Source organism: Pseudophryne corroboree, chromosome 6 (assembly GCF_028390025.1).
Source record: "Pseudophryne corroboree isolate aPseCor3 chromosome 6, aPseCor3.hap2, whole genome shotgun sequence".
NCBI classification, from domain to species: Eukaryota; Metazoa; Chordata; class Amphibia; order Anura; family Myobatrachidae; genus Pseudophryne; species Pseudophryne corroboree.
Genome location: NC_086449.1, coordinates 760,412,256 through 760,424,434, shown reverse-complemented (window position 1 = coordinate 760,424,434; position 12,179 = coordinate 760,412,256). Strand labels below are relative to the sequence as shown.

General features: G+C 40.4%; 1 protein-coding gene across 1 annotated transcript in view; it reads right to left on the bottom strand.

Annotated features, from left to right (window-relative positions):
• Window positions 1-1,923: 1,923 nt before the first annotated feature.
• Window positions 1,924-12,179, bottom strand: part of LOC134934681 (uncharacterized) — a 51,364-nt gene continuing 41,108 nt past the window's right edge. Inside the window, exons 7-8 of the mRNA XM_063930056.1 lie at window positions 4,150-4,201; window positions 1,924-2,275 (exon numbers count right to left, since the gene is read on the bottom strand). Of these exons, the coding sequence (XP_063786126.1) occupies window positions 1,924-2,275; window positions 4,150-4,201 (404 nt within the window). The remainder of the gene's footprint in view (window positions 2,276-4,149; window positions 4,202-12,179) is intronic.

Genomic DNA, 12,179 nt, shown 5'->3' with positions numbered 1-12,179 from the left:
CAAATGTTAAAATAATATTCCTATCATTCATAGTTAAAAATTTACAGAAATGGTCGAGTTGTTCCCTATCTCCACTCCAAATGAAAAATATATCATCGATATATCTCCGCCAGGACACTAGGTTCGCCCCAAATGGGTTGTTCGCCCAGATGGAAGTGTCCTCCCATTCCCCCATAAAAATGTTTGCATAACTAGGGGCGAACCTAGTGCCCATGGTGGTCCCCCTCTTTTGTATATAAAACTCATCCTTAAAAACAAAATAATTATTCGTTAAAATGAAATTAATACCATCAGTGATAAAATCTCGCATGGTGGGATCCATATTAGACTGTCTTAATTTGTTCTGTACAGACTCCACCCCTTGTCTATGCTCAATAATAGTATATAGTGAACTAACGTCAGACGTTACCAGGAAATATCCTTCCCTCCACTCTACAGTTGGTAGGAGGTTCAAAACGTCTCCTGTGTCTTTCAAGTGAGATTTATTCGTTAAAACTAATGGTTGGAGATAAAAATCAATAAATAAGGACAAGTTGGAAGTTAGGGAGTCCACACCGGAGACTATCGGACGTCCCAGTGGATTGGAGATATTTTTATGTACTTTGGGTAAAATATAAATAGTTGGTATAATGGGACACTCTATTAATAAAAATTTGGATGCCCCGTCTGTAATAACCCCTTTCTTATTGTAATTATCTACAAGGGTATGTAATTGCAAGCTGATTTTCTTAGTAGGATCACCCCTAATCTTCTTGTAGGTCCCAGTATCATTCAGCTGACGAAATACTTCTTCCTCATATTTCACCCTATCCATGAGTACTACGGCCCCGCCCTTATCGGCCGGTTTTATAACCAAATCCCTGTCTTTTGAAAGGGTTTCAAGGGCCCGCCGTTCCTTATATGTAAGGTTGTTCTTTATTTTCAGGCAGTCTAATTTCTCTAAGTCTCCCAATACCAATGAGTTAAAAGATTCTAAAAAGCATCCCTTCAGATAAGAAGGATAAAAATTAGACTTCGGTCTAAAAGGAAGAATTTCTGACACCTCGTTTAAGGTCTCCTCATTACCCTTTATTTTAAAAAACTTTTTCAGTGTTAATTTTCTTATAAATTTCTGAATGTCAATAAAGGTGTTAAATTGGTCTATTCTAGTGGAAGGGGAGAATTTAAGTCCCTTTTCCAGGAGGGTACGTTCCTCCTTTAACAGGAGATGAGAACTCAAGTTAAAAAATTTTACTCTGTCTTCCCCTTCCTGTTGTTTATTCTGTGGACATTCCTCAGATGATATTATCTTTTTCTTCCGATTTCTTTGTCTCTTCCTCCTATTTATTACTTGAGATCGTTTTTTCCCTCCTCTTTTCCCCCTATGTGTATGCTTTATTTCCATAAGGGAGCTCTTCTCCCTCTCTCTAAAAAAGGAGATTGATTTGCGGGATATCCACTTTGCAGAGGATTATAACGGTTGGGGTGGGAAAAATTCATTCTCCTTTCCTTCGGAGTAATACAATCCCATCTCTCATTCCTTCTTACATTTTCCCAAACCCGATAATCCCATCTCCTTCTCTCATTCACACTATCAAATCTTTTAGGGGTGTCTCTACCTCCTCTACCCCGATATCTCCCAAAATCTTGGAAAGGAGGGATTCTTTCACCCCTATGATTAGCAGCAATCATCCCGTCATCTGGACGGGGTTCATCAATACCTCTATTCCAATGATTCTGCTTCCTATTTTTAAAGAAAAATGTTCTCTCTGACTTATTTTTGGTTAAAACTGGATCGGGAGGGTCTGAGTCTAGGCCTGCATTCTTATCACGGGCAAATTTCTTTGTTTTTCTCATGATAAGAATTTTTTCGGCCTGCAAAACTTTATTTTCAATGACTCTCTCCTTCTCCTTAAAGTCAGAGAGATCAGAGAAAGGAACCATTCATTTTTTAAACTCACGGATCACCTCATCTAAATTTTTCAAATCATTTTTCCTTTCATCTATAATCAATTGCATCAGATCAAAGGAACAATTTTCAATAATCATATCCCATTTCTGTTTAAAACCCTCTGTGGATGTTGTAAAGCTGGCTTGTTTAGTTATTCTTAGGCCCTTTGGAATCATCTTGGAGGCTAGATATTTCTCCAAGGTGACTACCTCCCACCAAATCCTATTCTCTTTAATGAGGGTATTTTCCAATCTGTGCAATAGATTATCTAAATCTTCATCAGCTGGTACAATCTCATTTTCAATATTGTCAAATAGATTGTGTAGTTTTTTCAACCTCTCATCTCTGAGTTTAAACATACAGGCAGCACACAATTATTCAATAGGTGAAAAATGCAATAGGAACAAAAAAATTTTAATATTATACCGTGCGCCAAAATGGCTGCCCTCTGGTCTCAAAAATGGAAAGGAAGTGTCGCCTATCACTTCAGGTTAGATACAGTCGCAAGAAAATCACCATTTGAGTCCATGAGCGCTCATGAAAGAAAAGAAAAAAAGAGAACATACATAGTGTATACCATCTTCTTATAGTGTATACCATCTTCTTATTAAACTTTTCACTGTTAGGAAAAATTTCAAATTTCCCGTACCAGATCAATTGGAACAGTGCTTGATGAGAGGGAAAGATTGATGATATGAGCAACATAAGAACAGACAGTAGACAGGGAAATTAAGTGGTGGGAGGAGACAGTCAAGGGGAGACAGTCAAGGGGGAAGTGGAAGGGGACGAGGACCGGATAAGGGAAATTACTTTATGTCCAGATACTGGAGAGAAGGTAGTCAGAGCAGGTACAATGGATGAGGAAGAAGGGGAGGGGCAGGCAGGGAAAGGAGAGTATGGGATGAAAAGGTTCTGGTGTAATGTGATGTCCCGATGGATGGATTCAATTTAACTTTTAAGAGGGGGGTTTTAGTGCAAGTCTTGAGGCACAAACAAATTATGCAGCATACAGATATTGCATACTAAAAGGAATATAGTGTAATTAATTAACTAGTTGGATGTGTGAACATTTTTGCTCTGTGATGCATCTCAAAAATGTTCAAAGAAGTGAAAATGACACACAACTTGTTCTTTCCCATACTTCTGTTAGTTGATTAACCACAATACAGTATGAGAGTCAAACAAGTAAATAGCAGTAAATTAGGAAAGCTGATTTGATAAGGTTGGACACAGGAAGACATGCATGCAGTGATTATACATATTGTAACTATGAGTATAGTCATTTTGAGTAAATGGAGCATAATTGGGCATGAAACAAGGTCACAAATTTGCATTTGTATTTATTATAGAGGGTATACATGCATAATGTCCAATAACATTTGCACAGGAAAACATTGGGGCCTGAAAGGATGTATGCAGCAAAATGCTTACATTTTGCACAATAGTCCTTGTAGTACCCATACAGGAGCATGCTTAGTCTCCACTCCTGGAAAATGCCTCTACAAAGTAGAGGCGTGTCTAGATAAGCAGAGAAGGGTGGGGGACTCGGAAGTGTTAAATGTGCAAAAGGGTAAACATGATGTCTTAATCCTAACTCTAATCACTTTAGCACTAATTAAGCTTTTCCATTCTTCCTTTTCATCCTATAATAGAGAGCAGGTTATAGCTTGAATTAATACTAGATCAAGGTGCACCAAGAGTGTATTTGTTTTGTGTCCCTCCTGTATGTGTTATCCTATATTACATTGCTTGCCGTTAGAAATGTGCTTCTCCGTCAACATCAACATAAAAGTACGAAAAAGTTCTATTAAAGTACAAAGTGATGCAGGAACTGCCAGCCCTAAACTGATTCAAATATCAAGTCCTTCTCCAGGGAATAAAATAACGCACCCACAAAAAAGTAGAATGGAGTTAGGGCACTGGGATGTGCCCTAACCCCATTCTTAGGTGGAGACTTATAATAAAAAAACAAAATAAGAAGAGGGCAAGTACAGGTATCACACACAGCAACCAATCAGATTATAGTTAGCATTTCATAGAATGTACTAAACGATCGGTAGAATCTGATTGGTTGCTATGAGTAGCACCTCCCCTTCTTTTCAGAAGGTTTGATAAAGTACCCCACTTACATTTGCTCTGTAACTCTACTGCATGCCCAGTAATAGGAAATGATGGCTAAGGGGTCACCACTGCCACCAATGATAATCAGACACATTTACCTGTATTTTTCTTTAGGTCCTTGCCTCAGAACACATTTAATAAATAGAAAACCTACAGTAAAAAAAATTATCTCACTTATTAAGTTCTACTTTGTATTTTTCATATAGGTTTCCCTTTTGGCTTTCACGCTTCCAGAACGCATGACGGTGAATAAGCCATAAAGAGACATAGTATTCCCATTAGGCAGGACAGAGGGCTTGGAACCTAATAAAACTGGAGAACATCCCTTCAGAAAGTAAAATCCCACTAAACACAAAACACCGGTTTCTCTATTGTTATTAATGTTTGTCTTTCATGTCCTTACAGACAATCGGTATTTCAGAGGATCAAGATAGCAGAGGTTCAGGATTGGAGCGGCTTAGGACTTTAATATTATGAAACACTAAAAGTAATTATATCGTATATTCAAATGCAAATTTATATAATTTTATATTACATTGTGCATATATATTTTGCTGTTTTATATTCTCAAATAATAATATCTTATAGTTATTGCATCCATGCAAAAGTATATTCTTTATAGAGAGAGCATACAGTATTTACTCTTGTATATTAATCTGCAAAAGTTAAATATATATATCTATATCTATATACATATATATATATATATATATATATATAGAGAGAGAGAGAGAGAGATAAATAGATAGATAGATACATAGATAGACTCTAATGTTCATATTTATGGACAAAAATTATGGAAAATGGGACAAGCCATCACCAATGGATTGCTTTACCTCTGTCCATGTTTTTCCTCCATAAAAAAATGAAGTGAATCAGTAATCTTACTTAACTGGGTTGTGCAAATCGTTCTGACTTGCTGGCACCATGCCCTCGTCTGACTCTTGTGTCATGTTATGGAAAGTGACTAGAGGTATGTAAAACAATTTGATCACTTTAATAATACAGATGGCGTATATTATACTCCAAAGGGGAATGATAAGCCCATTGCTCCTTAACTGCAGTATTGTGCCAATGTGTTCCAAGCATTGTGTTAAGCAAATGGTATCCGTTTGGATGGTCGACCATGTTATGGTCGACAGTCATTAGGTTGAACCCTACTGGTCGACATTGGCATGGTCGGCATGGACACATGGTCGACACATGAAAATGGTCGACACATGAAAGGTCAACACATGAAAAGGTCGACATGAGTTTTTCAATTTTTTTCCTTTTGGGGAACTTTTCCATACTTTACGCTCCACGTGGACTACGATTGGGAATAGTAACCTGTGCCGAGCGCAGCGGTAGCGGAGCGAGGCACCTTGCCCGTAGCATGGCGAGTGAAGCGAGCCATGCGAGGGGACGCGATGCACTAATTGGGGTTCCCGGGCACTTTATGCAGAAAACGACACCAAAAAAAAAACGAAGAAAAAAAAACACATGTCGACCTTTTCGTGTGTCGACCTTTCTCGCGGCGACCATTTTCATGTGTCGACCATTTGTCCATGTTGACCATGCCAATGTCGACCAATAGTGGTTGACCTAATGACTGTCAACCATAAGTTGGTCGACCATTCATACCGGAACCACAGCAAATCATCCAACATACTGTATAAGTCATTCTGAAATAAAAAGAATGGGCAATAAGCACACATGGTGGTCCAGACGCAAAGCCGTTCTAAATATTGCTTAGGATTTCTGATCAATTAACCTAGTCACCTCCCAATGCTGGAATATTGTGTATGCTGGGTCCCAGAAAATTGGGGTTGATAATAATGATGATCATGAAACCAAGCACATGAATAGTGATTACCCACCTCTGCAAACGGGCGAATATATGCACTTAATTCCCTCATGTGTGCAAAGCAGGCACAATTACAGTAGACTTGCTTTCAATTCCGCTTCAGCACCTTGTTTGTACAGTATGAATGACTGGGGCATTCAGGCATCAAGTCTAGGGAACCAATGACCTTATTCAGGTTGGATAGCAGGTTTGATCTGATCGCATTTTCACATGCGGTGGGCCCATTCTGTGCGAGCGCGACCTGGGAAATGTGATAGCATCATTGCACTGATGCAAACGCCTCTGCCTGATTGACAGGCAGAGGTGTTCATGTTGATGGTAATGCAGGTAGGTCCAGATCATTTTCGGGACAGCCGCGTGACATTACACGTGGCCGCTGTGACGGGAAAGATGGCCACTCGCACCTGCCTTCCAGGCTGCGCAGGCAGGGGGCTTCCCTTGTTTTGTGAGGGTCTGTGATGCAAGCGCAATTGAATTGCAATCGCATTGCTGGCAGCCATTAGCATGCTGGGCAGCCTCGCCCTGTGCTGGGTGGCCGCCAGCATGCGAGTGATACAGTTGCAGTTTTGCTAAATTAGCTGAATAAGACCCCAAATACATATTTGTGCAAAATCGCACACTGACTTTATTCATTTTCTCGTCTATTATCATTTACAGTTACATTTATTTTCAAGTATTAGCAGCCAAAACATTAATCTTCCTGGATAAACACCATTTTTGGAGAAATTTGTGGCAAAATTGTATGCAAATTGAGTTTTATAACACAACAGTCAATTATCAGAGGTGTAACCAGGGCCGTAGCTAGGGGTGTGACTACTACAGCTGCTGCCCAAGTCACAGTGCTGAGTGGGTGGCACTGTCGCTGCCCCTGTGGCATCTGTATTTGGCTTGCAGAATATCTTCAATAGCACCCAGCAACCTGGAGAGCCACCCAAGAGCCATTCATTGGTATCAAGGGCGTAGCTACCATAGGTGCATGGAGTGCAGCTGCTATAGGGCCCAAAGCTGAGAGGGGCCCACCTTCCCTGTCACAGTTACATGTGTTATATTCCTTTTTTTGCCATTGGGTGGTGCGTAGGGGTCCTTTCAAAATTTTTCCGTGTGGCCTGTAATATATCTAGGTAAGCCCCTGGACCTGCTCATTGTAGTGTGGTATAAAAGGAACTGAGGGCATTTTAATGTTATATAATATGAACCGGGGCACTGTAATGAGGCACAATATAAGCGGGGAGCACTATATACCATAATGTGAATTGGGGGTATTGTGCAGCATAATGTGCACTGGCAGCTCTGAAATGTGACATAGGGGGAACATAAGCACTACTGCGATTCATAAAAGAAACTAGGGCACTACTATGGGGCATAACATTAAATAAGGCTCTACTATGGTTCAGAAAATGAACTAGGGCCCTATTATAGGTAAAAAAATTAACAACTGCTGCAGAGAGGTGTCTCTCTAGAAGCATTGGAATGGGGGGCCCTTCAACATGTTGCTATGGGGCCCACAAAGTTCTGGCTACGCCCCTGTTTGGTATGCTTAGGATATACAGTACAGGACGCTCAGCTTCCTGATCCCTGAGCCTTCTTAATGAAATCACACATGGAGGAGAGAGATTCGGGCCATGGTGCATTAGCCTCCTACTACAGCACTGAGTGTAACTTTTCAACGAAACATTCTTAGAGTTCCGCTTTTGTTTCACCATCGTTTAGCAACGAGCTATTTCATTCATTCTGTGCTGTGTTTAGTTGGGAAAGATTACACCTGTAAAATGTGTAAAATGTTGCAGTCGAGATGAATATTTTGTTGAACAGTTTCAAAAATTTTGCTCACTTGCTGTGACCTCATTGCAATTCATTTTCACTTCCCACCGTAACTTTACCTTTTGTCAAGGTCAGGCAATTTACTCATCAAAACATAAAGTGGCTTCAATATCGCTGAATATTTGCTTGAAAACTACTTTTAAAAGCTCTAAATAAAATGGCTGGGCGCCTTGTGAAACTGATACAGACAAGTGAATCACTCAAAATTAGGGAACATTATACCAAAAGCTGAGGGAACCATGCACACGTGGTGATGAAACACAATATCAAATTCCGCTGATGTGTCCATGAGAGCCAACACTTTCACGACGACAAGTTACTTCTGCGACAAGCAGTGGGTTCACTTTTATTACTTTATAGCTTATATATGCTATTATCTTTGGTGCTCTTTGTTACCTGTACTCTATTTTTGTTATTTATTTACAGTACTGCTAAGTTTTTCTCCCTGTACTGTCCTTTGTACGGCGCTGCGAAAAACTTGTGGCGCCTTATAAATAAAATGTAATAAATAATAATCTTCACTCGGTACGTACTGTAGGTAGCTGTAACAATTAAACAAGCGAAGGTGGCAAGTAATATTCAAGGATTAATTGAATCCTAAAAGAATGCCTGTAATGTGTCCTGTAAGCCATAGGGTCTCACCTCTGTTCTCAAATACTCCAAACACATCATGTTTTCAGGATTTTCTTCTGTGGAAAAAATGACTGATCCAGTGCAAATGACATACTCTCTATGGATTTCATGAAATCCATAAAACATGTCGTGTTGGGAGTATTTGAGAAATGGAGTAAAAAACTTTGCACTTTACTAAGCAATCTAGAAATGGCGGAGTTAAAATATAACATATGATATACCGGTGGACGGAATGCCGACTGTCAGTATACCGACAGTGGGATCCCGGACACCTGTATGCCGGCAGCGGGGTGAGCGCTAGAAAGCCCATTGTGGGCTCGCTGCACTTGCCATGCTGCGGGCAAGGTGTCTCGTTGCACTCACCACAAGCTAACCGCTTCCCATATGTACCAGTAAAAATTGTGTATTTGGCTAGTTGATGTCATTCTTTATTAAGATGACCACATTAACTATTTCCTTTACGTATTGCTCTTCTTAGGAGGAACATTGCATGTGATTTCAGCTTATACAGGTCAAAAATATAGCCAAAAGAAATAATTCAGTGAAACTGGTGACATACTTAAGACCGGTTTGGGCAATATGTGTCTACCCAGCTGATGTGGAACTACAAGCTCCAGCATGTACTTTCATTTAAAGGGATGGGGAACATGATTTGTGAACATGTGGGCCAGAATGTAATGAAGACCGAGTTCGGCAGCCATGCGGACTTGGATTTCGTTTAATATCGCCGAAAGCTATCGAGAAAGCTATCCCATATCTAAAATGAAGTGTATAAAATATGGCTGGACAGTTTGTGTGTACCATATTTGCCCGGTATGCATAAATAGTTCAATTTCCATCATTTACAGTGCAACATGGTTTAATTGGCTGAAAATTATGTGCACGGGATATATTTGCACCGAAAACTAATTCAGTCTCATAGTAGCTTCCTCACATCTTTTGGATGCTTCAGTCAGTGCTTTTCATCCTGGCTCAGGCAGCCCCGTCCCCTTGGCATGTCATTATAACATCACATGCTCATGGGCGGGAGGGGTCACAGGGAGGAAAATTGCCTACTGTAGGTCTAGATGCAGCTAATGCAGTGAACAAACATAATGGTTCCCAGGCAAAAGCCATAACCAGCCACAAGCTTTGCAAACATTGGCCGGTAACATTGCAACATTTTGCAACATGGGGTTACACAGTTATAATAGGATGCGGTTAATATACCCTCTGTTGGGGTCCCGGAGTTCACAATACCGATTCCGGTGGCCAGAATCCCAACAGCAGCTCTGTATTCCCTCCTGGGGTATGGGTCATTAGGTCGACAAGACTTAGGTCGACAGTCATTAGGTCGTCCAACAATGGTTGACATGCATTAGGTAACATGGTCACTAGGTCGACATGGCCATTAGGTCGACATGTACTAGATGATATGGAAAAGAGGTTTTTTACTTTTTTTGGTGCCGTTTTCTTCGTAAAGTGACGGGGAACCCCAAATGGTGCACCGTGTCCCCTCGAATGGCTCGCTTCGCTCACCATGCTACTATTCCCAATCGTAGTCCACGTGGATCACAAAGTATGAAAAAGGTAAAAACATTTTTTTTTAAATTAAAAACTCATGTCGACCTTTTTCCATGTCGACCTGGTACATGTCGACCTAATGACCATGTCGACCAATAGTGGTCGACCTAATGACTGTCAACCTAAGTCTTGTCGCCCTAATGACCGTATCCCTGCTCCTGAACATTGAGGGTCAGAAAGATCCTAATTACACCATCATTACATCCAAATCTCTCCCTAGCCTTTCCTTTGCAACTACTTGCACCTTACTCCGTAAACCCATGCACCTTGGCAGCAATCTGGGGACGCTTCCATAAATCGAGGCATGTAGACTGCCCAAAGTTTGTTTTGTACAGAGGATGTGGATGGAAATATTATTTTTGGAACATTGCTCATAGATACTCCCCTCCATTTAGAAGCATAAGACTGAACAGGAAAAGCAAATTATACTGCACCAGTTTAAATTCTCTTATTGCACTGAAACCTTTACATGCGTATTTCACAATAATGTTCTATATTTATCTGAAAGAAATCTTATCTCAGATACCACTTTAATCAATCAATAAATCACCGAAGATCTTTCATAGTATCCCTTGATAACGGGAAAGTGCTGACTACTAGTACTTTTGGATAGCCTCCTTAATTAATTGAGACTTTTAATTTTTTTATGTTAAAAAACTGCTTTTAGATTTATGTCTTAAATAAGTAATGATAGAAGAGGCTATGGGGACTGCCTCTATTGCCAGAATTGTACAGTTTAATGTTTTAAATACATCTACTGTAAATGAACTTTACCTGATTTAGGGTTATATGTAATATGGTGCAAACTCAACAAATAAGCCTATAGATTTAAAGCAGGAATAATTTAAAAGGGAAAACCAGGTGTGGTTCATGGAACCCGCACACCTTATAGGTTATGTGATACGCCCCGTGATTATGGAACAGGCACCATGACGGCGAGTTTGCAGCTAAATTAAAAGTGACAATCAGTTATATGGATGTTTTTTTTTTTTTTATCTTCCGTAGTGAACTCTCTAAAGTTAGACCAATTCCTTAATTTCGGAACCTATTATATAACCGCTTTAGAGTTTGATGCATTTTTACCTGATTTTACTTCATTTAGAGGTCCTGATTTAGAGTTCAATGCATTTTTACATCCCAAACATGCATGTAAAAATTAGGTCACAACATTTCTTCTTTATGTGCATATTTTGCGTCACATATACAGTATAGTAAGTTAGTACTGTAAGCAGTGCCGAGAGGAAGGACGGGGGTACTCTTCACTCCCGGACCTGTTGAAGGGGTATCGGAGGGGTCCCACTGTTCTCCCTCCCCCTTCACTGTTCCAGAGAGCTGGGTAGTGTCGAAGTCAAAAATATTTCAATACACACATCACGTACAAACTACACACAGATGGCCTCCATGCGCGTACTTGTTCTGCCGTGCGTGCGCATGCTCGCAAGATGCGTATGATCGCTCCCGCGGTCCTGCGTATTAGCGCGTGGTATGAGTAATTATGGTAGTATTTGTGATCGCATGGATAAGCCATAAAAACACATGACATATTTAATCCAAATAGTGCACAATGTACACATAGTCTACCTGCACCACACCAGCGAGTTACACTTGCTTAAAGGGTATAAGAACAAAAGGATTTACCTTTACAGGACAGGAGGGGACATAACTAGGTAATAAGGTGGTGTTTGGTATCCAGCTGTAGGGTATTTTAAGAGCAATATTCCGGTGTTGGTTTGCAGAAGATCGCACGCTCCTAGTTATGGGCAGGAGCAGAATAATAATATTAACTGTATTTACTGTACTCTCGATATGCGACGGGAACCCAGAGGAGAACATCTGCAAGTGCATCTTGACCAGACATCGCCCACCTATTCAAACTGACCTATGACCTCTCCTGTACATTAAATGACCATCCCTGTGTCCAATGGACAAAGAGATCACAGTTTCCATTGTGTTAGGTTTTGGACAAATGTATAAAAAGCCGCTGCAGGCCAGGTCACTCTTACAATCTCTGAAGATCATCTACCTTGATGATTGAGGACCGGACCGGGAAGCGCAGGCGAACAAACGTATGTACCATTGACTGTAGCCTTTTTCTCTAATTGTATTATCGTTGTAACCCCCTGCTAGTAAAGATAACCATTGTGGGTTGGACCTCAACATAGTATTTGAATTACAATTGGTGTCGTGTCCCATTTCCTTGCTAAGGTTTAAAGTGTATTTACAGCCACTCGGGCTGCCGCATTGTGCTACCAGCGTGTAGGCCTG